This window comes from Phaseolus vulgaris, chromosome 6 (genome assembly GCF_051622355.1).
Source record: "Phaseolus vulgaris cultivar YP4 chromosome 6, ASM5162235v1, whole genome shotgun sequence".
Classification (NCBI taxonomy): domain Eukaryota; kingdom Viridiplantae; phylum Streptophyta; class Magnoliopsida; order Fabales; family Fabaceae; genus Phaseolus; species Phaseolus vulgaris.
In genome coordinates, this window is record NC_143503.1 from 33,817,061 (window position 1) to 33,839,473 (window position 22,413).

The window sequence follows — 22,413 nt, forward strand, 5'->3', positions numbered from 1 at the left end:
TCTAAGTTAAACAAGTTAATGGAACTTAAAAGCTTGCACTTTAGTTCTCCGATATTTTCACCTTTGTTGCTATTCTTCTACTTGTCATTCAGAAATTGGTATGTCTTATGCTGTTCTTGTTCAGTAGAAGTGTTATAAGTAATTAAGCAATTAATTGAACTTGTCTCTATCCCCAATATTAACATAACAAATGATTGAATTTCTACACTTGTGGCGAAATTACCATGAAGCTTCACAATTAATTGCTCATGAAAAAAGAGAGGATGAAATGAAAAGATTAAGCAATAATATAATTACAGAAAAAGTAATGTAAGAAAAAATAAAAAATGACAAATTTGTTGGGACAAGTTAAGATTTTATTTTATGTATTAATTCGAATTTAAGAATTTCGTAAAACAAAAGAAAAGGAGTAGAAAAGATAATGACCCGACCCGACCCGACAAAGTATACCAAAGCAGCGCCCTACCGCTCAGATCTGATATAAACAGTGAATTTTATTTACAAAACTTTTTCGCAATTCCATGATTTTTTCTTTACCTCCAAATCCAATGGCAGCCGTACGATCAAACTCGATCACTGTCTTCTTCGTCGCTTTCATTCTCTTCACAACCGCACCATCTCCTTCTCAATGCATATCTTTCTCCTCTTATTTCCGTTACCGAGAACTCTTCTCCCTTTCGCATTCCCTTCTCATCGGCGTCGCCAACCTCCGGGCCGCGCGCGGCGACGTCGTTGGCGCCGAGCGAGCTAGGGCCATCGCCAACAGCCTCGATCGGGGAACCGTCTTCGGCTTCGTGAAACTCCTCTGGACATGGTCGTGGAGGGATTTGTCCTTCACGGACCTCTACGGCGTCGTTTCGGACACGAAGGAGTTGCTTAGGGGCTTGACTGAGTTGACTCGTTTGGAATCGGTCGCGGAACGGTCCGCTTGGGTTTCGCGAAATTACCAGAGTGTCCTCACCGTCTCAAAATCGCTCTCCAGCAAGCTCCTCAAAGCATTTGGCCAGTCGGTACGTAAAAAGCTTGTTTTCTTCTATTTACATTTTTTAATAATTCTAAATGTGTGATTGAGACAAAAATTAAATTATTTAAATAATAATTATATTTTTCATATTTATAAAATCAACATAATTTTTTAAACCTTTTACAAATTCAAAATGTATAATAAATAAGTTTCGTGTACAAAAACTGCAACGATGTTTTTATATGCTTCCTAATGTCTTTAATATATAAGTGACTTCTGACTTAATAAATTTTTCTTATATCTTTAGTAAAAATTTCCTAAAACATAATTATATATATTAATAAAAAAAACTTAGTTAATTACATTGAATTTTTTAAATAATGTTGTAAATATATCAAGTTTGTTATTTTGTACTGTCACTGTTAATAACTTATTAAATTAATTTTTATTGATAAAAGACACATATTTATAATATTTAATAAAAGTAAACAATGAAATTAATGTTGCATACAAATTATAAAATATTTTATAAAGAAAAAGACTATAAAGGACAATAGGAACTATTAACACAGTTAATTAATTAAATAATTCAATCAATTATTTATTTGACCCTTTTTAGTTCACATATATATAAATGGTATGTTTGAATCCTCATGTATGTTTATTCTTGTTTTTATTTTAGTTTATATATGAAAAAAAATGGTAAGTTTTAATGCGAATGTATGTTTGTCTAAGTTTTGGTCTTTCTTGTTAACATTAAAGAACTGTATCCCACAGTATAAAATAGCTGCGTTTTTCTTTCTAACAGTGACAAATTGCTCCAAAAAAAGGGGACTAAACTCTTAACTTAAAATGAAGGTTATTATAGGGATCAGAACACTTTAACCTTTAAATTTTTTTGATATTTATTTGTTTAAGTTTGTAACTAAACTTAGTTGTATGCTATGATACAACCTTATTATTTGTGGTTATTGCGTTAGTGATGAATTTTAGCATGTGGAATGGCAGGGAGTGATGAGGGAAATGGGGGAGACGTTTCAGAAAGAGGTGGTGGAAGGAGGATTAATCAGGGATTGTCTACAATTGGGTAACAATGATTTAAAGGCTTTGATTCAGGTTGTCAAAGATTTGTTGCTCCAATTTTTTCCTGTTCAAGGCAAAGACTCTGAACTATAGCTAGGAATTTGCAAGAATTTGGATCATAGAGAATCTTGAAGGATTGTGTAACTGCTTAACATATACGTGTCCAAAATTCAATTTCTTTCTTTTGCTTTCACTCTGTTTTTCTTAGGATACTAGGTTTCAGCAGGAATTAACAGTTAATTTTACTGTTATAACGATTGAATGAGGCAATTTTAAATGTGAAATGTTTTCTATAAAGCTTGGTTATGGATTTTATTGAATTGGAGCCATAACTCTTTTAAGGCAAATTTTAATAAGCTCACGGCAGAATCCGCAGCTTCATTTTCATTTTTCTGGACCCAAATTATCTTTACGTTAAAATGTTATTCATTCCAGAATTTCCAAACTTTCAGGTTTGCATATAAAAAGAACAAGATAATTATCAAAATAACAAAAACAATTTGGTGTGAAAATAAATAGCATAATCACTGGCCAATCCTCAAAATTAATGGTTGAAGTAAATAAAAGAAATTTCTTATATTTGAGCCCAAAATTTTTAAAAACAGGAATACAAGGCATTTTTCTCAACTTTCTGTACCTTTTTAAAAATCTTGGATCACCACATTTTATTCTATGACTGTTTTTTCTTCTGTCACCTCCATACACAACATGAAAATATATTTTTATCCTTTTTATGTCATCTTCATATAATAGTTTTCGAATTATATAATCTGAAAACTCATTTGAAAAAAAATTTCAGATTACATAATCTGGAAGCTAAATAAGACTTTTCAGATTATGCAATTCGAAAATTAATCATGCATATGAAAAAAGGTTTTCGGATTATATAATAAACAGTGCTGAAGCAAACTCATGTTTCTAAGGGGGCTATTTCTTCCTGCACCTCCATGGCGTCTTGTGTGACACCCCATATTTTTTTAAATATTAAAAATACTTTTTATTTTATTAATTTTTTTTCATTTCAGAATGAATGATCCAACATATAAAATACATTATAAATTATGAAGGTATTTTTAGATGATAGAATCTTAAATCTGACAATAAGAAGGTATCTTTTTAAAGAAAAAAATATTTTGTATTGTAGAATTTAAAAATATTGTGAGATGTAAATCGAAAAAAAATATTTACATATTTTAAAATTCAGAATGTATTTTTTAATAATAAAATTGTTTTTTTAAGACCAAAGAGATGTCAGATAAGCTATGGAGGTGGAGGAAGAATCAGCTTGTAAGGCAAACTTGACTCCCAATAGGTTAGCCGACACTGTTTCTTCCTGAACCTCATAAGTTCTTGCGACACCTATAGTAATTATGTAATTTACCTTTTTGTCTTTTAGTTAAAAATTAAATAAATCTTAAAATCTCACCTAGGATTTTTATCCTACTATTTATTCTGATTTAAAAAATATTTCATTTTTTTTCTTGTATTAGCTTCCTATACTGATTTTTTTTATTATGAGAATATTCTATATTACATAATTTAAAGTATTTTCAGAATTTGGGACTAACTTTACATTTGGAAGCTAATCCCAAATTTAAAAAATATATTGTATAACATTTATTTTTAGCATGTAAAACTTATTACAAAACACATACCTATACCTATTATTTATGTAGTTCGAGAGAGATTAAAAATCGAAAGAGAAAATAACTTAATTAGTCCTCTAGAATTGTAATGGTATGATTTTGATATTTTACATACTAATTTGAATATTATCATTAGTATATATTATTACTTTTTTCATAAAAAAATGTTATTATCTGCATATATTTATTAAGATCCTATATCAGAAAGAATCAAGATGTTGAAACATAGAATGAATTTGTTGCAAGATAGTTAATAGTATTAACTTTAGGAGAAGGATCCTACTATAAGGGGTGGGTTAACATACCAAAATCTTAGTCACTTGTAGAAGCACATAATCTTTCAGAAACTGCAAATGGTCAAATTTGGTACCAAATGTAATTAATTAACTAAGTTGCGGAGTAATTAAAAGAAGCTTCAAGTCTTATATATGTCACACTTTACAATTGCAGTTGACAAGTAAGTGGCTATACAATTGTTGCGCTTCCCTCATCCCTTGCTCTTCTCTTCCTTCACTATAGTCTATAGCCATACCTATATATCTATTGCTACCATAAATTTCCACCTCTCACATCATTCCAACTATTTTTGGTGGAGTGAGGTAACTCAAATATTATAAATCTCACATTCAAAAATTAAGAATTGTTTATCATATAAACAATGCTATTAACAAAATTTTAAAGTGATAAAAACAAGTTTTTAATTAGAATTATTTATTCAAATAATACTTGTTAAAATTTTAAATCTTATATATGACTTGTTGAGCTGAGCTAAACAACTCCACCATATTAGTGTAACTAGAAATGTTCTATGTAGAAACATTATTTTTTTCTCAGCAGAAACATTATTAGAGTGATAGTATAAAATTGTATTTATTTGTTTATTTATTAATACTGAAAATCCAAGTTTGTTAGTAAATGTCACAACCAAAAATAGTTAAAGTTTAGCATGAAGTGGTATGAACTACTTTCTATAGTTTTATTTATTTTACAAAAACACTTTTAATTGTTGAAAAAAGTAATTATAAAATATTATTGTATTCATTATAATAAATATTAATTTCTTTTTCATTCAAAATTCCACGCTTTCATTTTACCTTAACTAATATTTTCAAGAACATCTTAAATTTTATAATTGAACTAAAAGAAAGATATTGGTAACAAAATCCTAACTTATTAAACGACTATCATAAATAACATTACATGAAACAAAAATGAGAAAGAATCGGTCTATAAAAAACATTTAAATAACAAAATTAATACATTAAAATCCCTATTGCATGTTAATAAACACTTGTATTATTAATCATATTTGAAAATAACCAATAAAAAATTAGTGATGATACTCCATGCAGATAAAAATTCTGTTAAATGAGTGAAAACTAAATATATACACTATTCTTTATTATATGTTATATTTGGATCTCTTAATGTAGTGAGAGCGTGAATGAACAAGTGAATGATCCCTTGTTTGGATGAACATGTGGATGTGAGGGTACAAACAAAAGAGCAAATTACATCTTTTTTTTTATTTCTTTTAAATATGTAAAGATTGGAAAGATGTCTACGTTGGATATGAATATTTTACGTTAATAACCTTAAAATATAACTTTGTAATAGTGTATGAAATGACATTGATAATTTCATAAATACAACTATTATAATTATTAATATAATTATATATATACAATATACAAAATTAAATATTAAATAAATTTATTTAATAATTTAAAAAATATTTAATAGTCTTTTTGCAAATACTTCTTATTGAATCCGTTCAAACAACTCGAAGAGACTGATATTTGATAAAAGAAAGTATATTTCATCTATAAAAGAAAAACATGTTTTAGTGTTATAAAGGTTATCTAAGGTTTTGAAAGAACACAAATTTTAAAACTAATTATATTTAGTTGAATTATTTTCTATTGGAATATTCAAAGTATTTTTTAATTATTAGATCTGCATATTTAGTTCAATAGAAATATTTAAAAGATTATTACGAAATTGAATACTAAACTCTAAATTTCTTAATATTTCATAAAAAAAAAGAAAAATAATTATTCTTAGTAAATAGAGGACAACGACTTGGCGTGATGAAGCTGTCCTACGTGCATAGGGTTCGTTTGATCTTAGTTTCAAATTCCCTGTTACTCCTGCAACCTCCAAACTTTAATTTTCCATTACAAAATTCAAAATGGTTTGGTACTCCATTTTCCAATTTCTGTGGAACAATAACAACGAAAGATAAAAGTAAACGCAGTGCCTTAACATTCCAGTGATCTATTTTTTAAATTTTCTTTCAGACACTTAAATGTAAGGTTGGAGATTAAGAAAGAAATATTTAGATTTAAATAACTAAATCAATCAAATGTATTTATTTTGGTTTTTTCAAAAATTCTTTCCCAAAAGGGATCACATAATAGAAACTTTAAAGGTAATAAATTGGTATGATTGATAATAAAAATTTTAAATAGCTTATATTGAGTAAAAAATGCGATTGAAAAGAAACATTCCATTGAAGTTGCGATCAGATTTTCCATAGATATCCATCATCAACCTAAACTAAAAGATATTTATACTAAAAACATAATTGAAAAAAATATGATAACAAACTAAAAACAAAACAAAATTATACACTATCCCATAAAAACACTTGCACATGAAATTACAGTAAATTCTGTAAAAAAAGATACTTTATTGCTATCAAGTAGTACATTTTAAAATTGATATATTCATTAATTTTTTCCTACAAACATATTTTAAAGTAAATATTTAATCTAGTTTTTTTAAAATATCTTGTCTAACTTATTTCAGGCTTTGTTTGGATTAGGGAGTGGAAATGAGGGAGTGGATTTGTAATGATTTGAAAGGAAAAGTGTAAAGAAAGTTAGCCTCTGTTTGTATCCGGATGATTATTGTTCACCCGGATTGAAAATGAAAGAATAGCTTGTTTGTATTTGAGAATTTGTGGATAATAGAGAGCGAAGAAAAACGAAGTATGTGAAATAGGCTTCTATGTTGAGTTGAGAAGATTACATATTACCCATACCTCACCTACTACCTATTTGTCAATTTGTAATTTATTTTATTTATGTCAATAGAATACTGCTGCCTTTGATATTTCAAAGTTTTTTCTTAATCACATGAGTATATTATTGAGCATTAATGAAATAATTTCATTTCATTAATGAAAGTTTGAATGAATTTTCTAGTACTTAATTTTTTTTATTAATATTTAAATTTTTTCTGATATTTTTATGTTTAATATTTTTTTCTTCTAAAAATAAAGTAAAAAACTTTATAAATATCAGTTTAAATTTATAAAATAATTATAAGTATACAAAATATTTAAATTTTTAAATTTTTCTAAAATCAAGTAAAAAACTTTATAAAAACTTCACAAATAATCAATCAAATTAATTTTTTTTATCAATTTTTAAATATAAGGGTAAATATGTAAAGTTACATTTTTATCAATTAAAAAAAATACAATTTCAATCACATCCATCACATCACTCACAAACTTTTATAAATTTTGCCTACACTTTTCCTTTATTTACCTTAATCCAAACACCTTAACTTTCTTTTCAAATCATCTCAAATTCACTCCTTCATTTCCACTCCCTAATCCAAACAAAGCCTTAGGGTGTTTGGATTAAGATAAATAAAGTTAAAAGTTTGGGGAAAGTTTGTAAAGGTTTGTGAATGATATGATGAGTGTGATTGAAATTATATATTTTTTAATTGATAAAAATGTAAGTTTACAAATTTATCCTTATATTTAGAAATAATTAAAAATTAATTTTATATATTTATTAATAAATTATAATTATTTTTAATTAAAATATTATTAAAATATTTATAATTATAAATATTTGATAAAAAATTATTTTTATATTAAATAAAATTATTATTTTTATCTTTACTTTTTTTAATTAATATAATTATTATATAAATTTATTTTTAAATTATTAAAAATATAAATATTTTTATTATTATTTATATTTATTATATATAATATGATTAATTATTTTTTTATAATAATTATTTTTTTATAATGTTTATATATTTTATTTAATAATAATTATATTTTAAATAAAAATAATAAAAATTTAAGTTTAAAATAAAAGGATAAAAAGGTAAATGAAAATTAATTAATTAATATATATATATATATATGTATATATATATAATATAACTTTGATGGGAAAAAAGTTGTACGTAGAAACTTTTTTCGATTAACGTGCTATTTTGTTTTTATTTAGTGTTTTTATTCATTGACAACCGTAATTGTTCGCTTAAACACAAGAGAAAAAAATATTTCTTTAACACTATAAATGTGAGAATCTATTTAATTTTTGAAAATATTTAAAAAAAAAATTATTTTCAAAATTTTAAGATGTAGAAAATATGAAGACTTATCATCAATAGATAAAAAAGATACATGGGGTGTTTAGCCATTTAACACAAAATTATTCTTAAACACTAAGTAACTTTCTAAAGTATCTTTAAATATACAGTTTGATGTCTGGGAATCTCCATATTATTTTGATTTGAGTGTGTATAAGTAGAGTTTGATCGAAACACAAAATTTAAAAGTAACTAGTCACTAGATTTTAATTGTTTTGAACTAGTTATAGGTATAAGTGGTACAAGGCTACTGTGGCTATAATGTAAGTCATTGAATTTCACATTAACTCCGGGTGATTTTAATGCTCATAAAAAAAATACGAATGGTGAAAGGTTGGTTTTTTGTCTTCCTTCTATATATAGTTTTGGTGATATGAGATAGCATATAAATTATTGTTGTTAATTTGGTTTGTTAGTGGTGAAGTTGAATATGAATATAGTGGTAATGGTGATAGTGGGTGTGGGTTTGTGGAGTGGGATTGGAGGTGCACAACAACAAGCTCCATGCTACTTTATTTTTGGAGACTCTTTGGCAGATAGTGGCAACAACAACAACCTTTGGTCATATGCAAAAGCTAATTACCTCCCTTATGGGATCGACTACCCTCAGGGCCCAACTGGAAGGTTTTCCAATGGCAAAACTTTGGTTGATGTAGTAGGTCAGTTTCTTAATTTATCCTCTTTTTCTGTAATATAATTACTTTTTTATATTTGTTTAGTTTATTTATTTTAGTAAAGAAGGATGTTTTCCGATTAGAACATTTAGTTTAGCAAAAATACTGTGTTTTCGATTAGAACATTTAATTTAGCAAAAATACTGTGTTTTCTAATTGAGTTGTTGTTCTGTCTTAATTAGAATATTGTATATTCAGTTAATTTTCGCAGTTTATCTCCAAAAATAAAAATATTTTTTTATTATTTTCAGAGATCAGTAGCATGTCTATCTTCACCGTGTTATTGGACTCATCCATAACCCCACACTATTTAGTTATTTTTATTAAATTTATTTTGCATATTAATAAAAAATTTAATCAAACATCCTTAACTTTTAAAAATACAAAAATACAATAATGTAGTCCTTCTCCGAATGCTAAAATTAACTCAGTTAGTTTTATAAATCACCATTATGCCCTTAATGAAGGTTTGCCATTGACATCACCGCATAATCCAAAACATACTGCTTACAAACTCTTAAAACCAGTCTCACATGTACCTTATTATGCTTAGTATTACGCATGATAGGATTTTGATGGAAAAAATCATTTGATTGGGAGAATATTCGCAGATTATATCTTGAACCCATTTTAAGAAATTTAAAATTATACAATTTAGTGAAAATATTTTATTTTATTTTTTATCATTCAAGTTTTGAAAAAGTGAGCATATTGCCCCTTTGAGTCATTCCTCCTTAGGTGTCTGCCTAACTCTCCGATACAAACCAAGCACATGGTTTTGTTTGGTTGCAGTGAATGTGCAAGTAAAGAGTCTAATTCTGGTATAGATATATTTCAGATAGATATATTTCAACAGACACCTTGATTTCTTAACAAAAAAAGCTGATACATATGCATGTAAACATATATGAAATGTTGTCTAACCTTGTGTTGAAATTTAACAGCTGAGTTATTGGGGTTGAACGGTTACATACGTCCATATTCAAGGGTTATAGACAGAGACATATTTTACGGAGTCAATTATGCTTCAGCAGGTGCCGGAATTAGAGACGAAACTGGACAGCACCTGGTACTTATACTTATTTATTTATTTATTTATTTTTTCTTCATTAATTTGGTAGTCTTATGGTGTTTATTTTTTTGTATAATTGTTGATTTGTGCTGAACTTTGTAGGGAAGCCGAACCAGTTTTAGAGGGCAGGTGCAAAACCACATAAGGACAGTGTCCTATATGGTAAATTTAGTGAGAGATTGGAACAGAACTGCAGGTTACCTGAATAGGTGCATTTATTCAATCGGATTGGGAAGTGAAGATTATCTTAACAACTACTTCTTGCCTCGAATCTATAGCAGCAGCACTCAGTACTCATCAGATCAGTATGCTAATCTTCTTATTCAACAATATGCTCAATACCTCAGGGTTGGTATATCATTTTGCCTATTTTCTACTACCTTCCCTCTTATTGTTATACACAATACAAAACAATCTCTCCAACCAAATACATACAAATAGGAAAACATAAAATTTAGCATCTACAATCTTTCTGACAAGAAATGCAAATTTTCTATTTGTAAACTCTTTAATAACACACAACTATCCAATAAGAAAAGTGTTTGAAGCTTAAAAACTCCTACACATTATGTTACAAACAGTCCACTACCACCAAAAATATTATAGAAGCATACATTACAGTTCCTTAATCACAAAATATGTAGTGAGCTATCTCTGCAGCGTACACGCCCTCAGTTTCAAGATGAAAAATGCTACAATTTTGGTATTGCTGTAAGTGAAGCTTGCTGGCAACTTGAAAATTATGGACATGACCATGATTTGATCCTCTGGACGCAGCTATCAGCAATGTGCCCCCTGCATCCTCACGATTTGATTCTCTGACCGTAGTTATCAGCAGTGTGCCCCTGCATCCTTCATCTATGTGCTTCTGCGAAAACCAACAAGTTGACCTCTACTTTCTCACCCCCTAACTGCTCCTATATTCACATTCCACTTATCAACAAAAACTGATAAACTAAGGAGACAATAAAGTAAAATTAAGTCTAGTAAAAAGAAACAACAAAAAATGAAATGATTGTTGTACAAAGTGTGCAGGTAAGAAGCTCAAATAAGGGTTAACAAATTAAAAGCTTGATTGTTGTGTTTGTGATTCAGGTTCTGTACGGCTACGGGGCAAGGAAAATGGTGTTATTTGGGATTGCTCCAATAGGTTGCAGCCCTTATGCATTGGCCCAAAACAGCCCAGATGGTATAACATGTGTGGAAAGAATCAATTCTCCAATTCAATTATTCAACACCAGATTGAGATCTATGGTTGATGAACTCAACACCCAGTTGCGGAATGCAAGATTCACCTATGTAAACGTTTATGGTATCGTCCAAAACATCAGAACTAACCCATCACCCCTTGGTAATTATTTTCTGCCTAGAACATTTGGTATTTTGTTGGGACTCAAATTTTTGTACATAGTTGTAGTTGGTGCTCATTTTGTTGGGATGTGGTCTTCTTGAATTCTCAGGTTTCAGAGTGATAAATGCTGGGTGCTGTAGGGCAGGAGGGAACAATGGTCAATATACATGTGTGGCTCTGCAACCTCCATGCTCTAACAGGAACGAGGTATTGTTTTGGGATGCATACCATCTAAGTGAGGCTGCCAATACTATCATTGGTAGGAGAGCTTACAACGCTCCATCTACATCCGATGCTTACCCTATTGATATCAATAGCTTAGTTCGGATCTAAAGACCTTCTACTTGTGGCAAAATTCTCTAGTAACTGCAATAAGTTGTGCCATAGTAACTTTCATTCTAATGTGTAATTTTAGGAGATGGAATATTTATATTGTTAATGTTTGATAAAAATATTTAAGGAGAACTAATTAAGAGAGATCTTTAACTACTCTGATTATAAAATAAATATAGGAAGAAAATATGAGAATAGAAAATATTGTAGTATTCTGGGACCTTCTTCGGTTTTTTATTACTTGGTATTTTCATTTATATAGTGAGGGATGAAGGTGAAGGAAGAAGAGGATTGAAGAACTGTAATAATAATAATCTTTCAGAGTTCAGAGTTTAGAAAAGGGATAAAAGAATTTTTTTTTATAATGGAACCCCTTCTTTTTCTTAGTTATACACATTCTCATTGCTTACATTATTTTATTTTTTAACCAAACAATTTAAAGACCCAAAACCCTACTTACTACTTATACCCCCGACCCTCATTTAAAACATTACAATAAATAATTCTTCCCGCAAACAAAATAAAACACTAAAAAAAAAATCACAAAATAGAAATTAAATTTATAAATAAAAAATAATTAGTTTTAATAATAATTAAATTAGAAATCATTTTAAAAATTAATTTTTTATTTATTTTTAAATTAATTTTTGTTATTATTAATTATTTTTAAATTTGTATTTAATTAACCATCAAAATTTTAACTACTAATTATTTAGTTTTTAAAAAAAATTACATTACAGAACAAATATAAAGCTTTCCACTCTTACTTCAAACCAACCCACGCGGAAGGTGAATAATGCTCTGAGGACAGCTGGTGGAGATTCCATTAAAATATACTTATATAGTAATTTACTATGATTTTAGATTTGATACTTTTGTGGATTTAAAAAAAAAATATAAAATTAATATATATTCTAAAAATTAGTTTAGTTAAGATAATTTATTTTTGTTTAGACTGAACTTTTTATCCGATTTAGAAGGTTTCTTTTTAGTTCCTACTCTTCAATAGTACTTTTGGCAGGAATATTTTTAACTTAGATAAATTATTTATAAAGATAATTATATTCTTTTTTCTTTTTGAAAATATAATTTCAATATACCATTTTTTTATTAACAAAAAAATAAAATTAAATAAAGGAGTATTTAAACTTGTATACACCACTTATATATTTAAAACATAACAAAACAGTCTTACAACCCATCAAAATCCTCCATTACAGCTACTGCATGACCATAAACAGGATAACCAACGGAAAAAGCTTAACCAAAAACAATCTAATTGATTATATTTTGAAAGTTAATCGATTAAATGAAAGTTTTGTATTTTTCATCAAGCTCGACATAATTAATATTAAAGACTAATCAAATATTTTATTCATTATTAAATATAAAAATTCAACCAGAACAATTTAATAAATTATTTAAATAATAATCGATTAATGGTAAAATTTGTGTTTGAAACAATTTTTGATAACTTAATATTAATAAAAATAATTGATTAACTTATTTATAATAATGAATGATATTAAAAAAATAATCAATTATATTTAATTATAATAGATTATTTGTTAAAGTGATTTTGTTTTTTTCTAAAAGTTAAGTTAAAAACAAAGATAATTTATGAATGATGCATAGCATAATGCAAGTGATATCATACAGGAAATCACAATTAGTCAGTCATAAAAGCAATAGTACACGATGAATTTCGCCTATTAGGAATTCAAAACTTCTAAACAAAGGAACATCTCATCTTTATAGTTATTGATAAACTTCATCACCAACTTTTACCTACTACTATATCATTGGTACGATATGAAACTAAGTAAAGAAATACATAAGCATTTATCTCTTAAAACTATTAAATATTAAAATTTAAATTTAATTCAATTTTTTAAAATCAGTTTATAACATGAAACTATCATTTTATGATCATATATTTATGAATAATTTAATAATAACATAATAGTAAGTGACGATTTAATTAATTCTCATTAAAATATATTTTAAATGACTTTGATACTGTATTAAGAAATTAATTTTAAATCTAATTCAACCTTATAAAATTATGTAATAAGTGAAATTTATACTCATTTATATAATATGAAATTGTCTAATCTTTATCGTGAATTTTCAACATAAATAAATTTTGTTTTTTTTCAATTTTTTTATTTGATCTGATTTTGATTGACTTAAATAATTTCTCAGAATCATTTACCGGATTAGACTTAACTCGTTTTGACTATGATTAAGCCGTGAGATAATTGATACTGGATTTCTATTAGGTGTAAAGTGCAGAGGATCTTTTGCTTACTAAGATGCAGCGATATTTTATATTGACCTGTGGAGCATGCAGTGCAAACACGGTTGTACTGCAAATTGCAATTACAATTGGTGCACAACCGACTCAAAAGTCAACGACAACTTGCTCAAAGCTGCATAGAAGTTGACCGAATGAACAATAAAGTATTAGCAGTGAGTGTTGAAAAATGCAAGCTTGTTATGTTAGTCGGTATGAAAGCCAAAAAATCATTGAATTCACCATCTTCTGCCATTTATGTTTAGTTGACATCTTCCAAGCCTTATCCACCCACCATCATCAATACTCCTACTCCTACTTTTAATTCTCCAAATAACTAACTATTCAAATATCGAGTGTTATGACTGAATCATCATCAACAGTTTTCTCTCTCATTTTCTTTATTTTAATAAAAAAAATTATCAGTTAAAAATAAAATAAATAAATTGAAGTATTTGAAGCTACTTCAACCATATAAAGAAAAGGTTTAAAATACAAAAGTCCAATTGTACCAATTCTTATAAAAAAAATCAGCATTGATGCAGGCCAGAAAAGTTCAAAAAGCAAAGGAAATTTACAAAGTTTCATACTTTTGATTTGATAAACCACTACACCTATATTTGTCCCTTCCCAATCACTTCCATGATTTGAAAAATCACTGGCAAAACTTAAGGTATTATATTCTTCTTTAGAAATGACCTATTTCTTTTTTATCAACACTAAATGATTTTTTTTTTTTAAATATTAAGAGGTGTTTCAAGCAAAATTTAGTGTAGACTTCAGGTTGATTTTAATCACAATCTATCTTCTCTTTCTTCTTTTGACTGTCAATTCACTTTTTTTTATCACCAAAGAATTAATACACATGAGAAGTGATAATTGATAAATCAATTCAAGGTTCCTTACTTAGTAGCTTAACTTGCTCAGGTTTTGGTCATTTGCTTTGTCTAAAGTAAATGAACATTTCACAATTTATTTTTAATTGGTAAATATCTAACAAAGAAATCACTGTTGAAAAGGATATAGAGTTAAGTTTAATAAAAAAACCTTTTAATAAAACTGTTAGGTGAGAGATAACTTATTTAATTGAAGATTATTTCTAAATTAATTATATTTTGTATATATTATATCTGTCTATTTCTTCTATTGAGAGTAAATTCAAACAACTTTTAACATATGGTTTTTTTATCCGATTCAAATAAGTTTTAAACCTAGATTTACATCAAAGGCTAGAATTAACTTCATGTTTTGATGTTTGTGTCACACATTCATGCTCTCACTTCTTCTTTAACTTTGTTTACTTCTGGCAAAAAATATCATAGATCTATATACTAAGTTTGAATGAGTCACATGCTTCTTTATTGTATGTACTCACGTGTTCGTATCTCGGAACTCTTTTTAAGCTTCATAAGTTCAAATGTAACCCAAGTAAAAAAAAAGACAAATTCTACATTTTGTTAATCCAAAAAATATAAAATGAAAAAACTAAAATTTATTCTTGTGATACTTATATCCTCGAAAAGGATATGTTCTTATTTTTCTTTATTTATCTCTATCCAAATAATAATAATAATAATAATAATAAAAAAAGTGGTTTACATATAATATTTAAAGGACATGGATATCAGAGTTATAGAAAGATCCTAATATTAATTGTGTTTTTTATAATTATTAGTTGTTTTTCTTTATAGTGGTGAATAACCTTTATTTTGTTTTGTCCGTCATGATTCTAGTATTTATTGATTGATTATTTCTCTCTTTGGCTAGACCTACAATGTGTATTGGTTATATATATTCAAACTATTTGTTTTGATCTCAATGAAATAATATTAGACATATTCATTATCATATCTTTTACCTTCCTTTTTACTCTTTTGTTCATCTCGGTTCTATTTTATAATATGGTATCAGAGCCATTTAAAGTATATCCTAGCGAGTGTTTGTTGGGCCTATCGTGTCACCCGCTATCAGGTCGTTATTGGACCATCCATAATATGTTGTCTTACGCACGAATTGTCACTCTCGACGTGAGGGATGTGTTGGAGATCTTACATCGACTAGAAATAAAAATATTTCATTGTATATAAGTGAATGCAAACTTCACCTCATGAGCTGATTTTATAGGATTGGGTTAAGATTAAAATCCACTGTGTAATATAATATAATATGTTCCTATCATATACTTTTATAATATGCTTCCAGCCTATATAATTATAGTAGTTAGATCTCATTGTCCTTTAAAAACTTTAACCAGAACAAAAATAAATAAAATCTGTATAAAAAATATAAATTATGTTTTCTAAAAGCAACTAACAATTTCTTGTTTTTTTTTTATCGGCAATAAAAAATAAATAAATGTAAACCACTTCAGGGACGGTTCAACCCTTATACATAAAGAGCAAAACACCTTACCATATTCCTATCTAAGGAACAACCAAACTAACTATAGGAAAACATTAAATTATCATCATCATACAATTCACTGGATTCAAAACCCAATTAGAATACCCGAAGGAAGCACAATGAGACTTTGCGTAAATTCACGACCAAACCTTCACCTATACCAAGGCGAATAGTTCAAGCGAATACTAACAATTTCTTGTGAAACGGAGAAGAGTGAGTAATACCTTCTGAATAATCATTGTGGATAATTTTTTTGAAACGTGGAGTAGATTAGGGACATAGCCGGATGAAGCTGTCCGACACTGCATTCATTTCATTTTCTTATCAGCATTTATTTCCCTTTCGGAAATTCAAAATTGTTTAATTAGTACTATCTGTTCTCCATTTTCTACTAGCTAACAGCTAGCAGAAGAGAAAGTAAAGGCATGAAGAGTGGCAGAGAAGGTCTATGATTAGATCTAAACTATATCTTCAATAATTCCTTAATTATTCTCAATCTTATTTCTATTTAATTTTTAAGGAAGTAACCTAGCTAGATCCAGACAGTTTTATAAAAAAAGAAAAAGAAATGAATGAGGGAGATAAAACTAATAAAGGAAGAAAATGATTGACGTTGATTTTAGATTCACATTATCATATATCTTACATCGATTGAACGCAGCCAATAAGCAAGATACAAGTTCAGACCTTACATTGAATGCCCTTAATTAGGAAAGAGACTCGCTTCATATACAAGGCCTTCTCTTTGCCTCAATTTACTTCCACTTTATCTAATACACTATATTGCATTCATAATTTGGACCATAGAATAAAAAAAAACTTTTATTTAATTTGCCTAGCTTACATCAGATCTTAGATTTATATACCTGAACTTTTTTTGTATAAAAAAAAATTGCAGACAAATTTGGATTTGAATTTGTGCTTGCAGTTCACGCATCACGAGTGCAGTTATGCAGATGTTATTACGAAAACATGTGTGCGTAATCTAAGAGCAAGTTAGGCATCAGTGAGTAATATACTTATGATAAATACGTACACTCAAACAAATTCCTAATAAACTGTATTCTAGAACTTAAGTAAATGATACAGTAGTTTTATATTTATTGGAGATCCATAAATTAGAGATTATTACATTTTATATATGTGAATGAAAATTTCACTTTATAAGTCAGCTTTACGAGGTTGAATTAGATTTAAAGTTCTTTTCTTAATATGACTTAATATGATATTAGAGTCATTTTAAGTTTATTATTGTGAGTGTTTGTTGATCTTGTCAAATCACCCACTATCAGACGGTTATCAAACGAGTTGACAGTGTCAACGTGAAGAGAAAGTGTTAGACCACAACTGTTAGGCTTAAAATCTATTTTTTAATACATTCACTAATTCTATATTTATCTATTATTTTTAAGAGATAAGTAAAAGGGTATTATAATATTCTCTTTGGCATCTGTAATATTGATATAGATATTTGGTAACGAAATTCCCATCACTACGAAAAAAGCAATTAATTCCACATGAAAGAGGAGAGAAAGAGATGATGGGAGGGGTAGAGTGATAAAGCAGGGGATTGTGGTCATTGAATTTCACATTATACATATCCGCGTGAATTTAATGCTCGTAACAATAATATCCCAACTGTAAAAGACTACAAGTTTGGTCCTTTCTCTTCCATCTCCTACTATAAATAGTTTTGTTCATTAAGAAGTTCATCATCCACTCAATCCCAAACCACATAGTTCGCAAGTTGTAGCTTCATTTCTTGCGACGATGGCATCTGGGAAGCACATTATGAATATAGGGTTAGTGATGTTGGTTGTGATTTTATGGAGTAATGGGGTTGGATTTGCACAACAAGTACCTTGCTACTTTATTTTTGGAGACTCTTTGGTGGATAATGGCAACAACAACCGGCTCAACTCATTGGCCAAAGCTAATTACCTTCCTTATGGGATTGACTTCAGTGGTGGCCCAACTGGAAGATTTTCCAATGGCAAAACTACTGTTGATGTAGTCGGTGAGTTTCTTAATTTATCAAAAATAATCATTTTCCTTTTTTTACTTCATATAGTACTAGTTAATAAGTTGTTCAAGTTCAAACACTTTTTAACTAGCTTATCAAACTTGCATATGCTACTTGAGAGCAGAATTCGGTCACCCTTTATCCAACTTAAGATTTTACTTCATGTCAATAATGTTTTTATATTGTTTTCCCCTTTTTTTTATTTAATCAGTCAAGACAGGTATACATGTGAATTCAATTCAACTTATATAAATATGTATGCATTTGTATTCGATCATAGATTACCTTTAATAACTTGGACGACAATTATACGATGCATTGATGCTAAATTTACGCAAAAAAAACACAGCATATTAATTTTTGCTTCTAACTAAGAAAGGCCTTTAAGACACAGACTATCTTTGTCACACATCACTTGCCACTGAAAATATAAAATCGAATAAAAAAAAGTAGTTCACAGAAATCAGAAAACAAAATTAAACCCTAAAGTGAACACTAATATTTACACGGTGCCAACTTAGAATTAAAGTTTATAAAATAAAATGAGATTTTTTTTTGTCAGAAACTAAAAATTTGACTTTGGTGAAGTTTTTCAAACTGTGCGCATGTTACTACTCCTCTTTGACTTTAGTTATATGTCTACCCCTCAAATATGAAGCACATGGGTTGGTTTGGCTGCATTGAATTTGCAATTTAAGACAGTCTGGTTCTGGTGTAGTCCTTGGACTAAGACCTAACTGGTGTGGTAGAGGAGGGAAGTAAAGAGGGAAAGAGCAGCAGCTAGAAAAATTAACCAAATGCTGATATAGTATAATAATAAAAAGAAAAAGAAGGTAAGAGGAAAGTAGGAGCTGTGTATTCTAGAAATGGACGAAATGGAGTCTTTAATAGTTGCATATATGAAATATTGTACTCTTGTCTAACTTAACTTTGTCTTGAACTTTAACAGCTGAGCTTTTGGGGTTCAACGGTTACATAAGTCCCTATGCAACAGCTAGAGGTCGAGACATACTTAGGGGAGTCAATTATGCTTCTGCAGCTGCCGGCATTAGAGATGAAACTGGACAGCAACTGGTGCTTATTTATTCATTTATTTTGGCCATAACTTTTTCTTCATTAATTTGGCAACCATTTGGTTATTTTCTATAATTGTTCACACGTTTTCTACTTTACTTAAACTGTAGGGTGGTCGTATCAGTTTTAGTGGGCAGGTACAAAATTACCAAAGAACGGTGTCCCAGATTGTAAATTTACTGGGAGATGAGAATACAGCTGCAAATTACTTGAGCAAGTGCATCTATTCAATTGGATTGGGTAGCAATGATTACCTCAATAACTATTTCATGCCTTTAGTCTATTCCAGCAGTAGACGGTACACACCCCAGCAGTATGCTGATCTTCTTATTCAGGCATATACTCAACAACTCAGGGTTAGTATCTGCTTCTTCTCATCTACATTTTCTATTAGCTTTTCATCATTTTTATCCATAACTCCTCAACTAAAAAATCAATTTCCAATTTGTTCATATATTTTTTCAATATTCTATTTTTGGAAAAACTTGTTCATAATTCCATGTCTAATAGTAATAGTACTGGTAATAAATATAAACCAACAGAAGGAATCAAATGTTACGATATGAGGTTAGAGCTCAAATGATATACAGGTTCAGAGCTTAAAAACTAAATAGTTATGTGCTTGTGATTGATGCAGATTCTGTACAATAATGGGGCAAGGAAAATGGCGTTATTTGGAGTTGGTCAAATAGGTTGCAGTCCTAATGCATTGGCCCAAAACAGCCCAGATGGTAGAACATGTGTGGCAAGAATCAATTCTGCAAACCAATTATTCAACAACGGATTGAGATCTCTTGTTGATCAATTCAACAACCAGTTCCCAGATGCCAGAGTGATCTATGTAAACGTTTATGGTATCTTTCAAGATATCATAAACAACCCAGCTTCCTTTGGTAATTGTTTTCTGTTCTGTCTAAACATATGCTATTTTGTTGATAGTCAAATTTGGAGATAGTTTATGCTCATGTTATACCCATGTGGTCTTCAATTTTCAGGATTTAGAGTGACAAATGCTGGGTGCTGTGGAGTTGGAAGGAACAATGGTCAAATTACATGTTTGCCTCTCCAACCCCCATGCAGGAACAGGAGAGAATACCTGTTTTGGGATGCATTTCATCCAACAGAGTCTGCCAATACTGTGATTGGAAGGAGAGCTTACAATGCGCAATCTGCATCGGATGCTTACCCTATTGATATCAATCGCTTAGCTCAGATCTAGAGGCTCTAGAATAATGGCATAAGGTGTTACTGTTATTGTAATGTTTGTGTGCTTCTAAAACCTCTATAGTATTCATGTCTTTTATGTTTGTGTTAACAAGTCCAAGTGTAATTTGCCATAAAAATTTTGGTTAAGCTTTGGAATTGCTAGTATTAGTTATGTACTAATGATGAAGTGTATTTTCATCCAAAGTCAATAAGATGACAAGAAATTATTTGCTTTCACACTTCTTAAAATTAAGTGAATTACTTTCTGCCTAAAATATTTGCTTGCCATTTTTTGTTGATTAAATCTGTCTTGTAATTAATAGTATACTCTAACACCTTTTCAAAATTGTACATATTTGTTTAATATTTGCCACGTATTTTTTGCTGTTTTTTGTCATTTTTAAAAAGTATGGCCAGACAACTAAGCCCAATCTAAAGTCATAGAAGAAGTGGACCGAAAGCCCAACCCGAGAGAATATAGACTGAGAAGATCAGAAAGTTTGAGAAGTCAACACATTTTACAGGAAAAAGTTTTGTTTCTAGGCCCATGTAAGAACAATATATAAATTAGCTATCACGGTTTTTGCTACTAATATTTTATTTCTAAATTTGTCTTAATTACTCAAATATTAGTAGCTAAAACTTTTGTAGCTAATTGTTAGTTACCAATTTAAAAACTACTTTATAAATTTTTATTAATAATAAAAACTACTTTAGTTATCCATAATTTTTTTAGTCTTTAAAATGGTATCTAATTTAGTACAATAATAACTAATTATTTTGATATCTAAACTTAATTAAAATTTGATGATTTTCTTACAGTAATGTATAAATATTAATTTATGTTTTAAGATAAAATATGTTTCTATTCTTTACAATTTAATCTTAAATTATATATATATATATATATATATATCACTATAAAAAATAATTAAATAAAAATAAAAACTAAAATTTATTATATTAATTAAATTAAATATAATTTAAAAAAAATTATTAATGTTGAAACTATTTTTTTATTATTAAATAATTTTTAAATTTATATCTAAAAACAACATCAATTTGAAGGGAGCAGAAGAAATGCAACTATGAGAAGTTGGGAAGCACTTTCAATATAGTACAACTGGTCTAGTGCCTCTGATTTTGTTTGCTGTCTAAAACTAATGTATGTACAAGTAATTTTCTATGAGTTTTCATGTTGCTTGTGGGATTTATTAGTGATTTTTCTCTCTGATATAATGGATGCATTGTAACTTTAAGTGAATGCTTGTTTTTATGGATGTAATCTTCACAATCACAAGCAAAAGCAAAGATTTTATTTGGATTCATGATTTTGTAAAGAAAAAAAAATATAAGTGTAAATAATAAATCCTTTTTACCTTTAAAATGAAGAGAACGAAATGAAAAATAAATTCAACATTGATTTTTTTTCCAAAATTATCCTTTTTTATTTTAGAATTTCACTTTTTTTTTATATTTTCCATTAATAAAAAATAGACTTTATTATAAATATTAGTTATTAAAAATATTTAACTAACACAAATATTTTAATAAAATAAAATAATAATTAATAATAAAATAAAATTTTAAGACAAAAATACATAGTTATTTATAATAAACAAAATATATAATAATAATAATTATAAATATAATAATGCTATTTATATTTAGTAAAAAGGATTTTCTAATTAAAAGTTTTAAAATTTTAAATATTTAAATTATTTATTTTTATAAAACAATTTACAATTTTTACATATACTTAAAATTTTACATGTAAAATATTTTTCGTTAACTATATCGTATTTTTTTTTAATTAATTATTTAACTATATCGGAATATATTATTAATAACTTTAATTCATTCAAATTTAGATAAAAGTAC

At 28.1% G+C, this 22,413-nt stretch overlaps 3 protein-coding genes across 3 annotated transcripts; all 3 read left to right on the top strand.

Moving 5' to 3' along the window:
- The first annotated feature begins 276 nt into the window (after positions 1-276).
- LOC137832428 (adenine phosphoribosyltransferase) lies at positions 277-2,240 on the top strand. The gene is made up of 2 exons (XM_068640589.1): positions 277-1,010; positions 1,973-2,240. The coding sequence occupies exons 1-2, from the start codon at positions 522-524 to the stop codon at positions 2,138-2,140; spliced, it is 657 nt and encodes a 218-aa protein (XP_068496690.1). The 5' UTR covers positions 277-521; the 3' UTR covers positions 2,141-2,240.
- A 5,909-nt stretch (positions 2,241-8,149) lies between these two features.
- On the top strand, positions 8,150-11,742 carry LOC137832429 (GDSL esterase/lipase At4g18970). Its single transcript, XM_068640590.1, has 5 exons — positions 8,150-8,759; positions 9,719-9,843; positions 9,949-10,194; positions 10,942-11,197; positions 11,307-11,742. Exons 1-5 carry the CDS (start codon positions 8,531-8,533, stop codon positions 11,528-11,530), a joined length of 1,080 nt encoding a protein of 359 aa, XP_068496691.1. The 5' UTR covers positions 8,150-8,530; the 3' UTR covers positions 11,531-11,742.
- Positions 11,743-17,931: 6,189 nt separating this feature from the next.
- LOC137832430 (GDSL esterase/lipase At1g29670) lies at positions 17,932-20,769 on the top strand. Its single transcript, XM_068640591.2, has 5 exons — positions 17,932-18,246; positions 19,202-19,326; positions 19,437-19,682; positions 19,964-20,219; positions 20,322-20,769. Exons 1-5 carry the CDS (start codon positions 18,000-18,002, stop codon positions 20,543-20,545), a joined length of 1,098 nt encoding a protein of 365 aa, XP_068496692.1. The 5' UTR covers positions 17,932-17,999; the 3' UTR covers positions 20,546-20,769.
- Positions 20,770-22,413: the final 1,644 nt, after the last annotated feature.

Coding starts and splice junctions, on each gene's coding strand:
- LOC137832429 (XM_068640590.1), top strand. CDS start 8,531: ATGAATATAGTGGTAATGGTGATAGTGGGTGTGGGTTTGTGGAGTGGG. Junction 8,760..9,718: donor AACTTTGGTTGATGTAGTAG/GTCAGTTTCTTA, acceptor GAAATTTAACAG/CTGAGTTATTGGGGTTGAAC. Junction 9,844..9,948: donor ACGAAACTGGACAGCACCTG/GTACTTATACTT, acceptor TGAACTTTGTAG/GGAAGCCGAACCAGTTTTAG.
- LOC137832428 (XM_068640589.1), top strand. CDS start 522: ATGATTTTTTCTTTACCTCCAAATCCAATGGCAGCCGTACGATCAAAC. Junction 1,011..1,972: donor TCAAAGCATTTGGCCAGTCG/GTACGTAAAAAG, acceptor GTGGAATGGCAG/GGAGTGATGAGGGAAATGGG.
- LOC137832430 (XM_068640591.2), top strand. CDS start 18,000: ATGGCATCTGGGAAGCACATTATGAATATAGGGTTAGTGATGTTGGTT. Junction 19,327..19,436: donor ATGAAACTGGACAGCAACTG/GTGCTTATTTAT, acceptor CTTAAACTGTAG/GGTGGTCGTATCAGTTTTAG. Junction 19,683..19,963: donor CATATACTCAACAACTCAGG/GTTAGTATCTGC, acceptor TGATTGATGCAG/ATTCTGTACAATAATGGGGC.